The 22,866-nt window shown below is 39.2% G+C and overlaps 1 protein-coding gene across 14 annotated transcripts in view; it reads left to right on the top strand.

The window, feature by feature from the left end:
- The window catches only part of ARID1B (AT-rich interaction domain 1B), a 491,955-nt gene that overhangs the window by 296,975 nt on the left and 172,114 nt on the right, over positions 1-22,866 (top strand). For 7 of the 14 annotated variants that reach the window (XM_072767261.1, XM_072767238.1, XM_072767218.1 and 4 more), the window contains one exon: positions 20,582-20,623. The exons of the other annotated variants lie outside the window; for them this stretch is intronic. In XM_072767261.1, the coding sequence (XP_072623362.1) occupies positions 20,582-20,623 (42 nt within the window). The remainder of the gene's footprint in view (positions 1-20,581; positions 20,624-22,866) is intronic. 14 annotated transcript variants of the gene reach the window in all.

Raw genomic sequence — 22,866 nt, 5'->3', positions numbered from 1 at the left:
CAGACTCCCCAGGGCCCCTTCTCCCAAGGTAGGGAGTCTGCACCCAGTTCTCTTGATATTCTGAAGGATTTTGAGCAGAGTAACATATTCAAATCTGTGTTTGCTGAAGACAAAGACAAGCACTTTGAAAGATAATGGGTGGGAAAGAGCGAAAGAGTCTGGTGTCAAGGAAACCAGTTTCACAGAATTCTGGGTTTTAAAAAGGAGAGATATGGCCCTCTACTAAGGCAGTGCTAACAGGAATAGAGGCTAGGATGGATCTGAAAAACCGAATTTGGGGAGTGATTGAATGATGATGAAAGCAAGCTTTGAGTAATTGCTGTTTAACTCCTAACAACCACCTGCTGTTATTAGTCTTCTCACTTTATACCTGAGGCACAGGGGTGCTAAGAAACTTGCCCCAAGAATACAATGCCATTGCTCAGAGGAGTTAAATTCAGTCCCAGGCAATCTTGCCTGAATCCAAGCTCTTAATTTCTATTTCTCCCTGGAAATGGAGGAAAAGCATTTCTGAAGTCCTAACATTTCTAGCTTCGTTGGCTGTTGCTTCCACCAAAGGAAAGAGGAACTTTGTCCTTTACATCTTGGTGCTCATTGAAGGTTCTTATTGAGGGTTTATGCTCATCTCATTCCACATGCTTTTCTATAATAATAAACTCAGGCACCCATTCCCATGAACCCAGCTATCCTCTCCTTGCCCATGATTCCATGTTCTGTTATCTTTAGTACAGATACTCTGTCCTGTACTTCCTGTTGCCAGCTGGCTGGCTCCTTGGTAGACCACAAGCTTGTCAAAGTAAACAGCCCCAAACCAACCCCATTAGTTACTAGTAATGACATAACCATGCTATTATGCAGCCCACCAAGTTGAAAACTAGGATTTCATCCTGACTACTCTCACAACAGCCATTATCTTACTTGAACTAGAAGCATCTCAGAGTCTCATTTGGTCCCTTAGGTGGCCTTTTTTTTTTTTTTACCCCCTGCCTTCTTCTCTTGGCTTGCATGCCTGCATACATACAGAAATAACTGCCTACCTACCAACCAACCAGTTGGCATAATTTGGAGGACTACAGAGCAGCAAAAGACCAAAAGTAGCCATAAGAGGGAGAGAAGGAGAAAGAAAGTAGGTAATCTCAGGAGGGAGGGTGATAGTACATAAATTTGCTTTTAAGAAAATAATTATCCGAGGTTTTAAAAAGCTTTGAAATAAAATTGAAAACCATTTAGCAAAGTATGTTGTTAGGAAATTAATAATATTCAGAAAAATAAATGGGATAATTGGGAATATAAATAACTTTTGAATATTTCAGGACTTGGGTAGTTCTCGGTATTCTTGATTTTTAACCTTGTGTAAATAGCATCATTTTTTTTTAACTTAGGCTTTAAGATTTTATTTATTTATTTATTTATTTATTATTTATTTATTTATTTAAAGATTTTATTTATTCATGAGATACACAGAGAGAGAGGGAGAGAGAGCAGGCAGAGGGAGAAGCAGGCTCCATGCAGGGAGCTTGATGTGGGACTTGATCCGGGGTCTTCCCGATCACGCCCTGGATCAGGCCCTGGGCGGAAGGCAGGCACTAAACCGCTGAGCCACCCCAGGATCCCCAAATAGCATCATTTTATATATGTTACTCGTTTACAGCCTGGTACTAGTTCCAGCAGCTCATAAAAGATATAATTTAAAGTTAAAAAGTAAGAGGTATGTGGGCAAACCTTTATATTAAAAAATGTTGTCTAGCCATGTAATTGTAAATCAGTGCCTAAAAAAATGTTTAAATAAATTTAATAGGCATCTTTTTTATTAACCCAAACTTTAAAATTTGAATAGAGGTGGTAAATGTTTGAGTTCTTAGTGTATATAGCACCATGCATGTCTGTTACTGGTAATTGCTGGTGTGTACTATAAATAGTAGGTAGAGTTGAATGAGAAATGGTATTCTATAAACAACAATGAAGCCTACTATTAGCCATTTTTCTTATTCAAATAGAGATTCAAAATGTTTCGTAATAGTATTTTAAAACTTTTAAGTTTTCTCAAAATGGTTTGAGGGAACTCCCTCCACATAACTCTTGTTTATGACTCAAGAAATTACTTTCTTGGTGTATGTGCGTTTATACCGTGTGTGCTTTCTTTTACGGATCTATCCGATTCTTTAATTTTCTCCCAAAAGAAATAATCTGGCATTTGTGGCTATAAATTATGTATAATCTTAGTGGGGGACAGTGTTGCTTATTTGTTTAACTTGATAATTAAATTAGATACCCATTTTGGAAAACCAAAAGTTTAAATATCTGCCCTCAAAGTCATGCTCCGGGTGAATCTCAGAAGCAGCCAGCCGCTGGCAGGTGCTGCGCTGAGTCCCTTGCCCTGGCGGCCTCGGCCTTCCGCGGGGTCCTCGCCCTGCCTCGCCCTGCCCCGCCCCTCTCCCCGCCCCGCCCTGCCCCGCCCCTGGCCCTGGCCCTGGCCCCGCCCCTGGCCCTGGCCCCGCCCCTGGCCCTGGCCCCGCCCCTGGCCCTGGCCCTGGCCCCGGCCCTGGCCCTGGCCCTGGCCCCGGCCCTGGCCCTGGCCCTGGCTCTGGCCCTGGCTCGCTCTCCTACTTCTCTCTCCCTTCCTGGCCCGCTTGTCAGCTTCTGAATTAATCATGCATCATCATCATAGTTTATCTATTTTTATTTGTTGCCAGCCACTTCCTTTGTAGAGTATCGAACACACGAAGGAGGACCCCTTGCTAGCCAGTCACCGGGCCCTAAAATTACTTTTTTCCTATACATTAAAAACAATTGTGCATGTTTCCTTCTCAACTGTTTACGCATCCAGTGATTCGGTTGGGCGCTCAATTAGCAAGACCCAGATGTTAGAAAGTATAAAAAACCAGAGAGGTGAGCGGGGAGGAGAGGCAGGTGAATGATTAAGCGAGCTCAGAAATGCCGGGGGCCGGGAGCCCGGGGCGGCGGGGCGGCCGGGGGGGCGGGGGCGCGGCGGCGCGGGCCGGGCCGGGCAACAAAGCTGCGGCGGGGCGAGCTCCCAGCAGGCACCGCTCCGCGCCGCCCTCCGCCCGCGCCGCCCTCCGCCCGCGCTCCAGGCTTCCCGGCAGGCAGCCCTCGCCCCGCCCCGCCCCGCCCGCCCCGCGGCCTGCCCTCCTCCTTCCCGCACGTAGGCCGGCGGCGGAGGGAGGACGGCGAGCGCTGGCCGGAGCGCCCCTTCCCCTGGAGCCGCAGCCGCGTGTTGGCCCCGTGGCCATCTCCCCTGAGCTGGGGCCTGCGGCGGGGAGCCCGGGCGGCGCCTGCAAGCCCGGAGACCGGCTCCCAGGCGGGCGGGGCCGAGGACTGTCAGGCTGCGCTGTGTGAAGTTTCTGCTGACACAGCCTCACATTTAAATGGAACACTCCAGCTGGATCGGCGAAGGCGAAGAACGTTTTCTCCGTGCCGTTTTAGCCACAGTTCTACCCTAAGTGGCTTCATTTGCCCCCTAGCCTCCTCCCGCGGGACTTGCCAAGATGCGCGTGTTGTTTTCCTACTTCCCTTGGTGCCCCCTCTGCTCCTCGTCCCCTGCCCCCGAAGAAATACCACCGCCTAACTTCCAGGGCTGGATGAGGTCGCAGCTCGTTTGCGCAATTACCAGTGCCTGGTGGTGGAAAAGAACAGGGAGCGCGGAGGAGGGACGCAGGGTCGGAGCTGAGCCCAGGCCTCCGAGCGTCGGGTGGGGCCGGCGCTGCGGGGCGGGGGCGGGGCGGGGGCGGGGCGACGCCGAGCAGGGCGTGTCACGTGCCGCCGGGCGGGGCGGGGCCTGCGGCGGGGGCGGGGCCGGAGCCGGGCCCGGGCCGCAGAGCGCTGGGTGGGACCGCGGGCGCCTCCGGGCGAGGGGCGGGACCTGCTGGCTGGGGCGAGGCTCGAGTTCTGAACCCCGTGGACAAAAACAGGGCGGGACGGCGGGTGAGGGGCGGGGTCAGTCCGGGGTTTAGGCTCCCAATGCAGAGCGGGGCCCCGTGCTGGAGGGCGGGGCCGGGGCGCCGGGCGCCGGCAGGCAGGCGGAGCCTGAAGCCCAGGCCTGCAAGAGCTCTGCTGGGCTGGAGGGTTGGGCTCAGAGCTGGCAGGAGCCAGAGTGACCGAGGCTGGGGCTGCTTAGACAGGCATTTGTGTAAAATAATCTGCAGCGAAGTACGTGCTCATCAGCCTTCCGTGGCGGGAAAACCTGCTCACAGCATTCTTTTAAAAGCTAAGCAAATTCTTAAGTTTGTCTGATTTTGTCTCCTGCCTGTGATATCCTATCTTAATGAAATGCTAACAAATCATTTCAGAATATTGCCTTTTCTGCTTTTCAGCCTGTCTCTGATGAAGACTCAAACATCCTTCATTAGGTCTTCTCTTTGGTCACTTTCTATGGGAGTTTTAAGTAGAATGTTGCAATCTGGACGCCTTTGACTCCATTTTCAGCTAATCAAGGTGACACATAAAACTCTAGATTAGGGGATCCCTGGGTGGCTCAGCAGTTTAGCGCCTGACTTTGGCCCAGGGTGTGGTCCTGGAGTTCCAGGATCGAGTCCCACGTCGGGCTCCCTGCATGGAGCTTGCTTCTCCCTCTGCCTGTGTCTCTGTCTCTCATGAATAAATAAAATCTCTTTAAAAAAAAAAAATTAAAACTCTAGATTAGTTAAGACACGCATTTAATCCAACTAGTAGTAAGCAATTATGGCCACTTGGTTTGTAAACTTCTTTTATTCCACTCAGTGTAGTATATAATTTTTAAAAGTCTGTTTACTGTGTTGATACCACTTAGATAAGTAGCTTATTGTTTGGTAGTAGGGGTTCTGCTTACTCTCTATCATACTCAGATAAACTGAAAATTGATGAAATTTCCTTTAAAATGGAATCCAGAGGCTAGTGGAGGAGCTCTACTGCCCACCACTTCTGATCAACTGCAGACCCTGTAGGGTAGACACATATTTTGCAAATCCATCCTGCTCTAGCTAAGACTTCCAAGTTTCCCAGCCTGAAGAAAGGTTTTCTCCTCCCACAGCAACAGTTTAGCCAGTGAAAGACTGTCCTAACTCAGTGAGAAACCACTATACTTCTAACAGTTTACTACATTAGACTTTTTGTTTATAATACCCCTCTCAGTTTCCTGCTTTTCCTTTTTCAATGTTCCTCTCTTTTGTTCTTGGGAGTCACCTATGGTTTTGTCATAGCTTGCTTGTTCTGAGTTGCAATTCTCTATTTCTTTCTTTTTAAAGATTTTATTTATTTATTTGAGAGAGAGCGAATGCTCACATGTGAATGTGAGCTGGGGGACAGAGGAGAGAGTGCATCCCAAAGTCAAAGAAGAGCCCATGCAGGGCAAGATCCCAGGATTCCAAAATCATGAACATATTGAAAATCAAGGGTCAGTCGCTCCATCCAATGAGCCACCCAAGGGGCCCCAATTCTCCATTTCAGTTAACTTTTGCTGTAAAATAACAGGCAATTTTTTTAAATTAATTTTTATTGGTGTTCAATTTACCAACATACAGAAAAACACCCAGTGCTCATCCCGTCAAGTGTCCTCCTCAGTGCCCGTCACCCATTCCCCTCCAACGCCCGCCCTCCTCCCCTTTCACCACCCCTAGTTCGTTTCCCCGAGTTAGGAGTCTTTATGTTCATAACAGGCAATTTTGAGTTTCTCACAACTTAATTTTGAAACTCTTGAATTTTAAGTGATGGTTTATTATGAGAATTATAGTCTGCCTCTGTATCAATATTGATAAACTAAGAAATGAGTGTTCAGAAGGTTATAAGAGAAATGGCTTTCAGTAATTCTGAATATTAACATTCTGTTTGCTTTTGTGCCTTATAAAGTTACAATGTTTGTGGTATATATGAATATACACAGTATTTTCACTTGTATATACAAACATTTAATTTTAAATAGATTGTATCGGGGACATTCTAACCTTGATCAAGTTGCTACTCACTTAATGACACCTGCCAGTTCCATTTTAAGTTAAATTAAATCAAAAATTCTTTTTGAGTGTTTCATTACAAGAGGTAGTCGCGTTCCAGGACCTAATGTCGTAATCCCCATCCTTCTTCATATTGTAGTGAGTAGGGAGAGCAAATGTAGTGTTAGGGTAAACCCTGATTGGTGGCCATCTGTAGGCTAAGATTAGCAGCTCTTTTTAGGTTTTGAGCTTCAGTCTTGTGTAGTAATGGTTAAATTGATTTAGGTGTGTGAGTTTGGGGACGTTTACCTCCTTAGCTTTGTGAATATTGACTAATGGAAGGGCTTAATTTTCTCTGTATCTCAGAAAGATACCTATAATTGGAAAAGAAAACGGAACAAACTCTTTCACATAACCTGAAATTTTAAAACAGTGCAACCTTAACTGAATCAGTTTCAGAACAATTTCACCTGTCATCCTTCCACATATTCAGTAGTTAATCAACGCTTCTCCCAGCTCCAATGGTGAAAATGCATCTGGAAATATAGGTACATCAAGCTTTACTTAGGGGCACCTGGGTGGTTCAGTGGTTGAGTGTGTGCCTTCAGGCTCAGGTCCTGGTTCTGGGATTGAGTCCCTGCATCATGCTCCCCCACAGGGAGTCTGCTTCTCCCTCTACCTGTATCTCTGCTTCTCTCTGTGTGTCTCTCATGAATAAATACATAAATCTTAAAAAAAAAAAAAAAAGCTTTACTTAGGAATTACCATCCTAATATACCTAGAGAGTCTTGGATTTTAAAAATCCTAACTCAATTGAGTATTAGCACAAAAGTCGTGTCTATTTGGATAGTCATTTATGCCCATTCTCCCCAAGAGTACAGTTTCTATTTGCTTTAGGCATTTGCCTGGTTTACAGTAAAATTCTAAAGTTATACTTTGCCCACCTAATATCCTAGTGAATATGAGATTCCAGTATCCACCCTCCCCGAGGCTCTCCAAGGGACTCTTGAAGTAAATAATTTAAATGAGATTTATTTTTTATTTTATTTTATTTTATTTTATTTTATTTTATTTTATTTTAATTTATTTGAGAGAGAGCATGCACAAGCATGGGGGTGGGGGTGGGGTGCAGAGGGAGAGGGAGGAGCAGGCTTCCCCATGTGGGGCTTGATCCCAGGGCCCTGAGATCATAATCTGAGCAGAAATGCTTCACATCTGAAGGTTGTATAATATTTTCAAGATGCTTAACTGACTGAGCCATCCAGATGCCCCTTCAGTGAATTTCAAGCAAATGCCTGATTTAACTAATTTTGCATTCATATTATAGATAGGGCTAAAATACGTACGCAGACATATACATGCACGCATATACACACATGTTAACAAGAGTTAGTTATCTCAGAGGTTAACTTTTACCCATTTCCTCTTTTTTAAGATACTGAATTTGTATTAATCATAATTGGTAACAACCGTCCCATTTTAAAAAAGTAATATATGGCGTTTAGCTAACATTTCATATGAGTAGTTTTCTCTCTGTGTGCTGGGTTGTCACTGAACTCCAGAGCTGTTTCCTGGAGGGAAACTTTGTTTTACATTTTACTTAAGCTATACTTTGCTTTGTAGCAGCTCTTTTCTGTAGCCCTTGAGGCAGGTTAACTGTGTCAGCAATGGAGGTAGTGTTCATCCCAAACACTGCTTGGATTCATGTTAATAAAAAAGATCTGATTTGAGATCTGCCTGTTTTCAATCTTTTGAATTATTGGTAGCCGGGACTTTTAATATCTAGACTAGGGTTTCTTAATCTTGGTCCCATTGACATTTTGGGCCTGATAATTCATTGTTGTAAAGAGGCTATTCTGTGCACTGTATTATTTACCCACCAGATACCAGGAGCAAACCCCTCCCTCCATTTCTGATGACCAAGAATGTTTCTGGACATTGTTGAATGTCCCCTAGATTGGGGCGAAAGGGGGCACACAAAATTGCCTCTGGTTGAGAACCACTGGTCTAGACAAAACTTAAATTCACTGGAAATCCTTGGCCAAAAGTGTTTATAAACTTTGGTAAAACATGACACGAATGAATGAAACATGAAATAAATAAAACCATCTAAGTAGCTAGTTTCTTTTCAAGTTTGGTTGTACATTGTTTATTTTAGAAACCTCATTTTTGCTTAAGAAGCTGTGAAGAATTTGTATGAACAAAACTGACTCTACTTAATAATATGGAAAGGACCTCCTGAGAGTAGATGTTTCAGACATTAAAAATTAAGCTTTTCAACCTTGAGACTGTATTCCAAGCTTTTGCTACTTTTTAAGTAGTAAGTAGTTTCATGGTGTAACTTCTGTAACTCTCCTAGAGTTACTGGAGCTGCCTTACCAAACAAATGTAAATAAATATGTGGTCCTTTAAGAGTTTTTTAAGATTTCATTTTCAAAAATTGAGCAAGATTTCTGAGCTAAGACCAGGGGGTACAGTTAGTTACAAAGAGGGAAGTATCATGCTTCACATCTGAAGGTTGTGTAATATTTTCAAGCCTGAGCCTGTACATACTACTTTAGCCTTAGTGTTGACTGTAGTTTTGATTTTAAGTTAATTTGCTAGTTTTCATGTTGGGAGTTCAAATTTATAGGCCATTTGTATTGAATAAAAACATTTTTTATTAGACACATTCTTTTCTAACTTCCAACTGGCAATTCCCAAATCATGCAGAAATCTCTAGAAGTTATCAACTGAAGATTTCAATTATATGAAACATAATTTATCAAAACAAACCAAAACATAAAGTTGTACTATACAATGAAAATGAAAGGCATTTTGAGGGTGAGAAGGTATGGAATGTTATTTAAATTTTTTATCTGTATATTTGGAAAAGGTGACATTTTCTGAGTACCATGGATTATTGTAATTTGAAATGCAAAACAAGATAACATATAAGGATAGTATTTTTATAGAATCTGAAAACAGTTGTAATAGAACACTTTTATTACCCAAAAAGTTTCCCTTGCCCCTTACCTCCTTCTATCATACCCAGTCCAGGCAAACACTTATCTGTTTTCTTTCCCTGTAGATTTGCTTTTTCTGAAATGTTACAGGGGGGATCCCTGGATGGCTCAGTGGTTTAGCGCCTGCCTTTGGCCCAGGGCGCAATCCTGGAGTCCCAGGATTGAGTCCCACGTCAGGCTCCCGGCATGGAGCCTGCTTTTCCCTCCTCCTGTGTCTCTGCCTCTTTCTCTCTATGTCATAAATGAATGAATGAATGAATGAATGAGTGAATGAATGAATGAATGGTATTAAATCATACAGCCTCTTTTATTTGGCATAACACTTTTGAGATTCATTCATGTTCAGATAATTTCTTTTTTATTGGTGAGTAGTTTTCCATTGTGTGCATGTGGTCCATGGTTTCATCGGTTCACTAATTGATAGACATTTGCTTTGCAGTCTTTGACAATTATGAATAAAGCCTTGATAAATATTCTCATATGGGCTTTCACGTGAACGTGTTTTCATTTCTCTTGGGTACATACCTACAAGGGGAATTTCTAGATCATATGGTAATAAGCTTACTTTTACCTTCTCGGAAACTGTCAAACTCTTTTCCAAAGTGTCTCTGTTATTTTACCACAATTAGATTATTAAAAAAAAAAAAAAATCTGTTCTCATGTTTGAATTCCATGTTTCTTCACAAATCACTCTTTTGAGAAAGGAGTATATAGTACTGCTATCTGGTGGAATCAGAGAATTCTTTCCTTGGTAGATCTTATTTAGGGGAGCACTGTAATCCCATCACTAGTATTTTAGAAAGTTACTTTACTATTTCATGTCAGGACATGCCTCTTGATAGGAGATAGCTTTTCTTAATAAAGCAGTTACAGATGAGTGTCACAGCTTGGTGCCATACTTCCTCTTGGGGCCAGTCTTGGGTCCCTTCCTCTGTGGGTTCAGCTTTGTGCCTCCTGTCTGACCTGTCTCACGTGTCCTCAGACACCAGTTCTTAAGTGGGCGGAGGAGTGTTTCTAATTTTCTGCCTCTTTTCTGTACTAAAATGTCTATCTCTTGAATCATCAGTATTTTTTGACTGCTGAAAACTCTACTTTAGAATCTTTGTGTTCATTCTGGAAGATTAATATTGAAGAATTTTGAGCAAATGAACTCAGTAGTAAAACTTTTTCACACAACTAATAACTATTTTTAAAGGCTTCCTCTTTTTCTTGTACAGTTTTTTTTTTTTTTTAAGATATATTTGTTTTGGAGAGAGGAAGAGGGGGCAGAGTCACTATACAGTGGTCTGCTGACAGTTACTTGCCTTGAAAACTTCAACTCTTTTTTTCTTAATTTGCCCCTTCCAGAACTTCCTGTACTGGCCTCAGTTTCCTTCACATACTGATGCTCCTGGCTTGAAAGTTTTCTTGTTGCCCTCAGCAGAATAAGGCTGGCCTTAAACAGCCGACGTGAGCAGACAAAGGAGGTAACATGGCCCCCAGGGGGCCGGTGTAGATTAGCTTGTTTGGACGAATACCACTTTACAGAACTATGAAAATTGAAGAGTGGTTGACTTCCCCAGAGACTTCTTTCTTAGTTTTACAGTTACTAGCTTACCTAACTAAAGGAGCAGATTCTTCAAAATAAGTCCCATCCAAAACAAAAATAAGATTTAAAGTAAAAGGTAGAAGTTTGTGGTTAAATTTAAGTATCACTAACTTTATGTTCTTTTTCCTCTCTTTACTAAGTTATCTCTCTGTTCCAACTTGATCATCAAAATAGCCCTGAACAGTTTAAAACTTTTGAAAGGCCTTAAAGAAATACATGGTAATAAAAGTGTGATTGTCACCACTATCCCAATAGTTTAAAAACCAGTGTATTTTGGTAGCAGTATTTTTGGATAAAAAGGGAGATTTGACACCTGCCATTTTTTCTCACATGCAGACTCTAGTGACAGAGTTGGGGGATGGTGGGACATGTGGACAGGGAAGAAGGGAGCAGGAAAAGGAATCCAGTGATGCATAATTAAATTTATTAGGTATAAACAGCCATTTGGGGCAGTAATAGAAGTTTAATTTGTTGATCTAAAAATATTTTTGTTTTTAGAACGCCTTTTCATTCTAATCTAATCACTTTAAGTCACCTTTTTGTGCCTCCGACCCTTGGACACAGGAATGCACGCCACATGGCCTTTATGTGGGTCTCCACAACCTGTCTCTAGGACCTCATCTGCATACTGACTTTATAACAACTTTCAACTTGCTTTTCTGAGCCAGCCTTAATCGTGGGTAGGATTGGAAAGGGGGAGTTAAGTATGGGCAAATAGTAGTTTAGCTAAATTTTCAGTTACCTTAGTAGGTATATCTGGTTATTTTTAACATACAAAATTTTCCTCATTATGAAATATATTTAAAATTAGAGAAAAAAGTTTATATTACTGGCTTTTTTTAGAGCATTTGAATTTATCAAACTATAGTGTAGTGAATTTAATATAGTATATAGAAAATCTGATAATTTTTTGTATCAATTTACATATGAATAAGTTGATACATGGGTAAACAGGTGTTGCTTAAAATGGCATTGAATTATGACACTCCACAGTGAATATGATATAGTAGGAGATGAAATAATAGAATTATCTCAATTTTTAGGAAGTTTAGATAAACTACCACTTAGTGTTTAAAATTTTTTAACATTTGAACTGCCTGGACACTTGTAGCTTTTATATTTTCCTTCATCAAACTTCCTAGAAATTATGAATAAGTATAGAAGGTTTCTTTAACTGCAAGTTGGTGAGTGTTGGGGGGTGGGGAGGGGGAGAGAGAGAGAATATCTTAAGCAGGCTCCATGCCCAGTGGAGAGCCCAGTGCAGGGCTCAATGTCATGACTCTGAGATCATAACTTCAGCCAAAATCAGGAGTTGGACACTTAACTGACAAAGTCACTCAGGCATCCCAAAAAGTATAGAAAATCTTAATAAAAATAGATATGAACTTGAAGTATACAGATAAGGCAATCACATAGAAATGATAATGTAATGAATAGTTAGTGTTTCATTGTACATGTATTTTCTACTTTAATAAAATATGATTTACAGAAATATCTAAAGATGAATATGAAAGCATTGCTTTTATTGAAAGTATGATCTGTTTTCAAAAGTTTTGTTCAAAAATTTGCATTATTTGTATACTCGTGTTATATTAGGAAAGCCAAATGAAATCATGAATAGGTACATAATCATTGATCTATATTTTTCATGATTCCATAGCCCATATTTTTTGGTATACACTATAAATAAAGAATTAATTAACTTTTATACATATGTTTTTTTAGGTATAGCATTCTGACTGCCCCCAAATCTAACTGACATGATAATCCTTGAGCTCCTGTTGCACTTTGTGTCAAGGAGGGCATCTGGAATTGGTGTGGTGCTATGACCATGAAGCCTGCCAAGCGCCAGTATTTTTCAGTACAATTTATACCTATCGGTATTTCTCACAGTGCAGACCTGCAGCATGGACAGGGCATTCTTAACCTAACCTGCTGTGTTGTGGTCAACCATCCTCAATGCAAAACTGAAATTTACTTTTAGAAATTAAATTTGGAAAGATTGTGAGCTATATGTGGTCTTTGTAAAATATTTACTATAGTCATTTCTTGGTATGGTATACATCTAAGAAAATGATTATGTTTTAATTTAGGAATATGGAGAAAAGAATGTTATGTTTGAGGGACAGCCTTCATTGCCATCAATTTTAAAAATGAATTTTTAAAAGGAATTTAAAATTTACTCTTCACTAGAGAGACAGATGCATCAAATGCATATATGTCATTAAATACAGTCAAACTTTTTAAAAATAACTAGTATATTATGCATACTTGTATATATCATCAGCCAAGTGGTACATACATAAGACTTTAATGTGTGTAGGTATATTAGGTGGAACATGTTTTAAATCTTGTTGTTATATCTACATGTATGACATAGTGGGCAATATTAAATTTGAGTTCATAAACAGATTTAAATATATATTTTATATATATATATATATATTTTAAGATTTATTTATGCATGAGAGACACAGAGAGAGAGAAAGAGAGAGGCAGGCAGGGGGAGAAGCAGGCTCCATGCAGGGAGCCCAGGGATCCTCACATATTTATATTTTGATGGTATTATATTTTTTGACCCATTCACACGTGTACATTCATTCTTTCAACAGTTACTGGAGGGATCCCTGGATGGCTCAGTGCTTTAGCTCCTGCCTTCGGCCCAGGGCATGATCCTGGAGTCCCGGGATCGAGTCCCGCATCAGGCTCCCTGCATGGAGCCTGCTTCTCCCTCTGCCTGTGTCTCTGCCTCTGTCTCTCTCTGTCTCTCATGAATAAATAAATAAATCTTAAAAAAAAAAAAAAAAACAGTTACTGGAAAAAAAAATACTTACTAATAGGCCCCTGCTTTTATGAAGTTTATGGTTTAGTAAAGGGATGAACAATCAAATTTCATTCAGGTGATTATACAGGAGAGGAAGAGGGGCTTTCTGAGGATACAACCTTTAAACGGAGGTGGGAGCGGTGTGAAGGGAACCAGAAAGGGAAGATCTGGTACAGAGTATTCCAGGAGGTGGGAGCAGCAAGTGCAAAGGCTCAGAGAAAGAGCCATTTTTAGGAATGGAAAGGAAGCTGGTGTATCTGAAACGTTGTATGTGGGGGGGCCAAGGTGGAATTGGGGATCAGTGAGGCAAGCAGGAGCCTCATTGTTCAGCTGCTTGTGGACCATGGTAAAGAATTCCAACAGAATTTTATGATCGTGGAAAATTCCAAATAGAGAGTGGAGATGGAGAAGGACTTGGCTATGAAGATATGTGAGAGCTTTTAGAATTGCCTTTACCATCATAGTGTTCTTGCCTGAAACTCTGCCAGTAGATGTTTGACACTTCGAGTTCCATGATGTAGAGCCCTACAGTGTGTTAGTTAGCTTTTCTTGTGCAGCAGACCAACCCATAACTTAATGCTTGGAACAGCCACCATTTATTTAGCTCACTATCCTACAGTTGGACAATTTGGTTTGAGCCTGAGTTCTTCTGGTTTCTGCTGTGCTCAGGGTCTCTCAGGAGCCGATCAGATAAGTGGCTCTGAATGGCTCTTGGCCAGGGTGATGTGGTAACAGAACCATTATGTCTCTTAGCCTCCAATAGACCAGTCTGGGCTTGTTCGCATAGTAGCTGGTTGACTTAAAGGAGACCTATTAGAAGAAGTATGCATTGCCTTTTGGGTCTTAAGACTTGGAAGTGGTACAATATGAATCTTTTTTTTTTTAAGATTGTATTTATTTATTTATTGGAGACACACAGAGAGAGGCACACATAAGCAGAGGGAGAAGCAGACTCCCTGTAGGGAGCCTGATCCTGTAGGATCACGGCCTGAGCCAAAGGCAGATGCTCAGCTACTGAGCCACTCAGGTGCCCCATGATTCTTCAGCTGCATTCTATTGATCCAAGCAACTCACATGCCTAGTCCAGTTTAAAGTAGAGAAATAGATTCCACCTTTTGGTGGACGGGGCTGTAAACTCACATTGCATAGTGTTGGCTATTTTTACACACTCTTGTTTCACATTCAAGGTCTTTTTTCTCTGAGCCATCATGAGTTTATGATTGCTCTGTGAACCTCAAGTGAAGGTATCCTAACTCAGAGAACCTAATTAGAAAGTGGAGTATGACCATAATGGCGACAACTTTTGTTTTAAATGTCATAGCCTAAGATATGAAGACAAGAGAACATCCTAGTATAGAAGATTTTGTGAACAAAAGACTTGTAGTCAAAAGCATAATTATAACATATCCACTATTTGTCTTGAAATCATGTTACACTGTATTTAGTGTAGTAGAAATGCTCTTTGGTTGCATAGATGGAATTTAGCATTGCTATTAATATTTACTGGTCCCCTAACTAGAGGCAGATTTTTAGTTAATTTTAAATACATTCAGAGAATGGTGGTTCTGCTCAGCAACATTTAGCAGTAGAAAGCATCATTGCATGTTCTCTTACCAGCTAAGCAAACACTGAGCAGTTTCAGCAAGCCGTGTCCTTGAGCTGTCTTGTGGCCTGTTCATGCTAATAAGGAGAATGAGGAGAATTAATAAGAGAAGAGTGCTGGCAAGGCTTTGCATGGTTTTTTTTAAGTGTTCATTGTTTTCAATGGATTCCAAAACATAAGATAATGAAAATAATAGTAGCAATAGCAAGCAATAGTAATAAAACGACAAAACAACTTCCTTGCTTGAAAAATAAAAACTTTGCAGCCCAGCACTAGCTGCTTATGTGATTGTGAATGTGAGGGAGAGAGAGGGAGGCAAAGGAGCTGCTTGTCCTGCAGTTTAAATTGTCATAAATCTGGGGACATGGTTTTAGAAAGCCATATATTTATTAATGTCTGCTTCTCCTTAGTGATATATTGCTTTTTCTGGCCCAACCAAACTAGACACGGCTATCTTTGTAAGTATGGACAGTGTTGTCATTCCTTGAACGCCAATCTAGGAAAAATTATTTTTTTTCAAGAGCATCTGAATTCTTAGTGATATATTCATGGACAGATATTGTGACTGCAAATTCTCTCAGGTTCTTGGTGATAGAATCTACCTGATTTTATTAGGTTCTATCAGGGAGTTGATCAACTCCCATCTCCCTTAGGTTGAATACCTTACAGGTCATTTTGCTTTTCCCATTACTACCTGGAATTGGAGGCAAAATTTATATCATTTTGATGTTTAATTATGATAAAGATGTGGCATCTCTGATCACTGGAGAAAATAACGGATCATTCTGCACCATAGTTATTCAAATGGAAAATTAAAACTGAGTCACCTCTTCCCCTTGTTATTTCAAAATAAATTATAGATGGATCAAATATTTAAATGTAAAAAATGAATGTCAAACATATTAAAAGAAAACATGAATGAATATGTAAAAAATCCTGGAGTGGGGAAGGCATTTTTCCACATGGCACATATTCTAGAAGGCATGAAAGAAGCAAATGGTTAGATGTGAATATTTGTAATGCCAAATTCCTGTTTTTAATCCTACTTTTAAAATTTAACATGTTTATAAGCATTTTCTCATGTTCGAAAAGATTTCATGAACAGTGAGCTTTTTATGATTATGTAATGGTCTATCATATGAAATACCAAACTTTATTTAACCATCACCTATTTTTGTATATTTTTCCTAATTTGTCATTATCTTTCAAATAATGGCATAGTATACATACTTCATAATTTACAAATAGTTGATAACAAATTAGATCATAAAGATAGATTTCTCTAGCAAATAGGTTATCACATTTGCTTACATTTCTGTGATTATTAATGAACATTATGTTATTGGTTGATTTTGTTAACTACTTTTAATTGAACAAGAAACACATGCACATCATGAAAAAAATTCTTAACATTTTAAGACAAAAATATAAGACTAATAAGTTCTTTCCCTTGAGGTAATCACTGATGTGTCTCTTGCATATCTTTCCAGAAATGATCCAAGTATATCAAGCACATAACCCACTCCCACTTAAAAAAAATATTAGCTTACTGTGCACACTCTTCTGATTCTTTTCACTTAATATATCATAGAAATCTTATCTGAACACATAGATTTACCTCCTTTTAAACAGTAGTATAGTATTCTATTGCTTGGATGTATTATAGTTTATTAAATACTCCTTTGTTGTCAGTCATCTGGTTGGTAGATGTTTTCAGCTTTTTACTGTTATATACAACTTTGGTAAGCACTTTAGTAAATACTTTTACACTTGAATATCAGTAGAATTATTGGCTTAACAATTATGTACCATATACATTTTGATGGTTACTGCAAAAATGCACGTTATTCCAACATATGTTCTCATAATGAGTGCAAGTCTGTGTGATGTGATTTTCCACACTTTACCAATATTGTAATTATCAACATTTTTAATCTTGGTAGTCTGTAGTGAGAAAAATAGAATAATGTTAGGAGTTCGGATTTGCATTCCTTTAATTATGAGTAAGATTCTTTATGTACGATTATAGGTCATCACTGTCACTTTACTTTTTGTGACAGTGATCTTGACTTTAGAAAGAAATGTTTTTCATTAAAATGGGACATATTTTTAGCATAGTTTTATTTTAATGGAGGTGCTGCTGGATATTAGTATTTGCTTTTCAGGTAAAAGTGGAAAGGACTTCAGAAGTCATTCAAGAAAGAAAGGTCTAACCATTTTCACTTCAAATTCATGAATTCATATTTTTTCAATTTTCTTGATGGAATGATTGGAAATAAAAGGTGGTTTTTTGTTTGTTTGTTTGTTTGTTTGTTTGTTTTTTCTTTAATTTTGGTGAAGGTAGGCCTTAGTAGGCTACCTGGGAGAGAGAGAAACCACTGAAAGGTTTTTTGCTGAGCAGAGTGCAAGGACTGTTAAGAGGCCTAGCTGCTGCTGAACTTTCTGAGTGATTTGCACAGTTCTCTACAGACGGAATCCTTTTAGGCACTGGTGTTACAGGGTGTTGATTGTGGCATCATTTGAAATAACGGGATTTAATGGGAAGGGCCTTGTCTTGGACTTGGGAAGCCTCTGCTTTGCTAGCCTGCTCATATCACTTCACACCTTGCAGCTCGGGACGCCCTGACAAGTTCTCTCCCTGGGATGATGCCAGCTGTGCTGCTCATCAGGGTCCTCTGTCTTTGTATTCATTACAGCCTCTGTGTGGGGAGAACATTGGGTATTGTGCCCTCATTTTACATTGCATAAAACCTGTGACTATTTTTTCTTGGGTATGGGTTTTGTTTTGTTTTGTTTTAATAATACTGCCAGTTTTAAATCTCCCAAAACTGAAGTTTAAAAAAGAAAAATGGCACCGTGAATAATCTCATCTGGTCATTTCTGAATATGAATTTGTTTGTTAAATGAATGTTTAAGTACATTTCATTCAGGTATAGATACTTGAGTGAAATTCGTCATTTTTCAACTCTTACAGTAGCATTAAGCACAATGCCTTGCATGCAGTAAATATCCAGAAAGTCTTTGTTAATGAGTCAGGTAAATGGAAACCGTCAGCATTCACTCTTCCCAGGACATTATTAAATTCTTCCACTGAGATGTACTAATTTTTTCCAGTTGTACATTCCTGTTTTAACTTCAAATTGTGACTACTTTATAGCCAAATTAAATTTGATGATAATGGTTGATTAGTAACTAAAATCCCATCAGATAAACATAAATCTACTTCTAGCATATGTGTGTGTGTGTGTTTGTGTGTGTGTGAGAGAGAGAGAATTACAGATGTTTTAGGCTTATGAAATATAAAATAACATATTTTATTTTTTAAAATATTTAAATTGATGATGAAAGGAAAAGCTGATCTCTGCTGATTGTTAAGTTTAATGACTGCTACCTGAAAATTATATGTGAAGGTTGAAATACTCCCTTACTCCCACTAGAGGGGGATTCCTTCCAACTTAGGTAAAAACGCTCTTAGAAAACCTTTGTATGACATTGATCTTTGTTTTTTTATTAAATTGTAGTTAGTTTCATATTTTTAAAATCAACTGTTTTTGTGTTGGTATTGAAATATAAAATCAGAAACAGAAAATATAAAGGAAATTATAAAATATAATTCAGTAGAACTCAAGTCCTTATGTGTTTAAACCATAATGCTTTTGAATAAAACAAATATACATTTTCAGTTGGTCCAATTAAATCGGTTAGTACTTAGGAATTGCAAACCTCTTCAGCCTTCCTGGAGATAGAATCTGGGATGGAGGATGAGGCTGACCTTTTGAGATCCACCTCCTTCAACCAGTGCCCAAGGTCTGCCTTTGTCTACTGACACAGCCGCACAACAGTTCCTAAATTCCACTTGAAAGCTTTGGTTTTGTTATTATCTCAAGTTGTCAAATAGATCGAAGCCATATCTTGAAATAGATTTCTATTTGCTATTGATTTTTCTCACTTTGACTTTTAATAATATATTAAGCAAACACAGAACTCACTGGGGATGGTTTTTGCAGATTTAAACTTCTAATATATTTTTCAGATAATTGTATGTACATTAAAGTATCACATCAGAAGGGTGAATGTACCTAAAAAATATATGCAGATATGCTCTGTGTCTGTAACGTAAGAGTCAATGCTGTATAGTATTTACAATAGTTAAGATGCACTGAATTTGTCGTGTGTCCTTTGTCGTGTGAAGGCTCAACTAAACTCTTCAATGTTGATTAGAGGTTTTAATGTAAAAATATTTGAGGTTAGTAATCTAATACTGTGAAAGACAGGACTTAGGAAATTCAAACATATGTAAATTGCCAGTAACTGTTGCTTCCCTCCACCCCCCTTAAACAAAGTCTGTAATAAAATCTTGCTTCTAAATCTAACAATTAGCTTTGGAAATCAAAGTGGAAACAGACATGCTGTCACTGAATCTTATAATGATTTTGTACTATAGTTGATCCAGCATTTCACATTTGTTATCAGCAACATATGGTTTTCGTCAAAATGAGGCTGGTCATCTTCCCAATACCTAATTGTGTGTTTCTCCTGCTTTATGAACCATTTTCTGTCAAGTCCCAGGTGGTGGGTGAGCCTCCTTTTCAGCCAAGCAGTTGAAGAATACAATTTCTTTGTTTCTTTTTGACCCCTTTACTTTTGTACTGGATGACAATCTTACTGAAATGGTTTTCCTTTCTGTATTTCCTTCTCTCAAGGGAAGAATCCAATTTTGTTTTTTATAGCAAGATACATTGGATAGGCTTGTGTGCCTTCTACTTAAACACCGATCACAAAGTCCTAATTCTAAAAGTTGAAAATTCGACAGTGAAGTCAGCTAGTCTGAGATTACTGCTCCACCCCCACTTGTCTTCTTTCAGACACTTAAAAAAATCCATATTCTGTTGCTTTCTTTCTTTGCTCTTTTGTATCATATATTGGTACTTTGTAGTAGTCAAAGTTAAAAGCTTTACACACCAGACTGAATAATTATGTTTAAAAAACAGTAATTATCAATACACGTCTTGTTCCATGCAGCTTTTTGAATTCATGTTAATGAGTTCTGTCTTCTCATGCACAAGACTGACAGGCAATTTTGAAGTTTTGCCATCATTTCACAACTTGTTGCTTAGACTCTGCCTGCCTTTTCCTGAGTATTGCTTTCAGTCACTCTTGCTCTGCAACATTCCAGAGTCTCAGGACTACCCACTCTGATGGGAGCAGGACAAGAAATTACTAGCAGCATCATAAGCATGATGAAATTGCTTTACGAAGCATAACTTTCCCCTCACTGTCCGTAAAAGATCAAAAAGCATATGCAACATCTTGTGATTTTAACTGAGAAAGATGATTCTTCTGACTTCTAGATCATTTTGAGGAACTTATACCACCACTTCAACATGATGGCAAATACATAAATTCGATAGGCACTTGCCCTATTTTAAAACTGGAGCCCGGGGCAATGACCTATGTTTATACCCAGCCAACTCTTGAAGAGAATCCCAGATCTCTCTTTCTTGATGCCTTACATAAATTGAATACCAGTTTTCTCCAAACTCTTAGTTCCAGGCCATGCCTGTACTCTGATGTCTGTGGCTAGACTCAAAGAACATTTTTGAGAGTGCCTAAATTATTTTTTCCTTATGATTTCAGGTTGAAGTCTTGACCTCGGAGGATACCGCCTTTGGACTCAAGGTGTGTAGTCTGATGTAGACTATTGGGTAGCTCCCCTAGGTGGATCAGAAGCCTCAAACAGCTAGGACTTGTTTTTATTATCAAATGCAGAGGTTCTAGAAATCTTCCAGAGTTTAAGATTTCCCCCCTTCTTTTGTAAGATTAGACTATCGTAGTATTTTCTTTACCTTCATTCTTTGTTGTCGGGAATATAAGAAATAGTATAGGAAACGAAGAGTTTCATTTAGTAGTAATTGATGTTTAAGTTTGAATTAGCCATGGAACAGGATTTACTCAGTGGCTCCAAGTGTGGAGGGGACTGCAGTACCACTGCTGAATGTTGTCGGAGTGCTGTTTGGGTTTACTACTCTACTTTCATTAGTCCATTTATTCATTATCCCTGGTTCAAATATCTGTTGAACCCCTATGTTCCAGTCGCAACTAATTCAATCCCAGTCCCTGCCCTTAAGTTGCTCACAGTGATTTGGTAGGCATAGGTTGTCCTGCCATGTGGTTGTCTGCTAGAAATATGCGGAGGATTGCGGGAATGGGTAGGGCAGAGTGGGAAAGCATTCTAGGAGCTTGAGAGAGTGTATTCCATGAGGCAAGAGAGGAGGACAAGAGAAATGAGAACTATTTTCAGGTCAGAGGACAACCACGAAAAAAAAATCAGAGGGAACTAAAAGTTAAATTCTGCCTGTGTGGCAAGATCAGAGGTTGAAGAGATTAAAGACTTGAATTTTATCCTATAGAAAATACAAAGCTGTTCTTAGATTTTGACCACCTTGTTGAGGATGGATTTGCCAGAGACCAGTGAAGGGCGATTGAATGGATCAGGTAAAAAACAATGTGGACCTGAGCTAGCGAAGAGGAAAGGAATTCTTAGGAAGTGAGTCTTGGGGACCCGGTGATCACTGGGATATGTGCGAAGAGGAAGGTGGAGGAGCTGAGAATGAGCCAGAGGAAGAGATGGTGTGTCATAAAGAGAGGGAGCACACAGTGGGAGCAGTCACAGATATCTTAGATTACAGTCTTTTGGACTTGTGTGTTAGCAGATTGACTTGCCTTTTGGACATATTTGCTCATAATTCTTTTTTTTTTTTTTTTTTGCTCATAATTCTTAAACCATGTAAGTAAATTGGTAGAAGGCACTTATTAGGAGAGGCACTTACATGACTTCATTTTCATATAGAGGTGCAGAAGTAATGTAGGTGCCATCAGTTACTTTGGAAGTCAGAAGTTTAGGAGAACAATTGGTGGACACTTTAGAGTACAAGGTATGGGTGATTGATTACTCTTAGCTGACTCCTGTATGTGCAACGTCTTTAGCTTAAAAATAAAAATTAGTTGTTTATATTTTTCATATTTTTTCTATTCTTTCCATTTTATGTGCTTGGCATTTTACTAGTACAGTTTAATGGTTGTGCTGCAATTATAGGTGGATGACATTGTAATACTAGCAAAATCAAAGCTGTTCTGAGGTTATAAGCTTAGCAAGGTTTATGTCAAAAATGAATATAACTTAAAAGTAAAAATATAAATTAAGACTTTATAAATATTCAGCTATTTGGTGAACGAACTCAAGTTTACCCTTAACCTCTTTCTTCTATTTCTGTAAGTGTCAAAAATTACTAAAGAAAATTTCAATTCTAAATAGAGCTAATTCAGTATTTGCAGTATTTAACATATCGTCATCGTTTTAATTTTTCATTTTTTTATTTAATGCCCAGCATGGCATGCAGAATATTCACTGCATATTTAATAAACCTGTAGGGTCAGTTCTTGTGAACTCATCTCCATAATCCTTCATACTTACCGAGTAGGCAGCAGTATTATGAAGATTACTGTACAGGCAGCTCTCGTGGTCTGCCCCACTGTGTAAAAGGCTTTTATTTGTTTTATGGCTAAACTAGCAGATTGCTTTTGTAGCCTTCAATTCAATTTGTAGAGACAGTAGTTTGAAATTTTTTCCCAATAATTCAGTGATTTTTCAAAGAATTAAGAGTTTTTCCACTTTTATAGATCTATATCAGATTGTACATATAACTAAAAATGAGAAATTTGAAATTTTATTTTCTGCTTCATTCATTATCCACAAGTCAGCAAATACATCCTGTTTCTTGAAAAGTCTGGATATTTGGTATTGGTAACATTTCTGAACATTTATTCACAACTGCCTCCTTTGTCCTATTTTTACGCCCTGGGAAAAAGAACTCAGATACTTCATCACTGGGAATACAGTAATGGCATCACTTTGGCGAATG

Source organism: Vulpes vulpes, chromosome 1 (assembly GCF_048418805.1).
Source record: "Vulpes vulpes isolate BD-2025 chromosome 1, VulVul3, whole genome shotgun sequence".
NCBI lineage: Eukaryota > Metazoa > Chordata > Mammalia > Carnivora > Canidae > Vulpes > Vulpes vulpes.
This window is presented reverse-complemented; position numbering and strand designations above follow the sequence as displayed.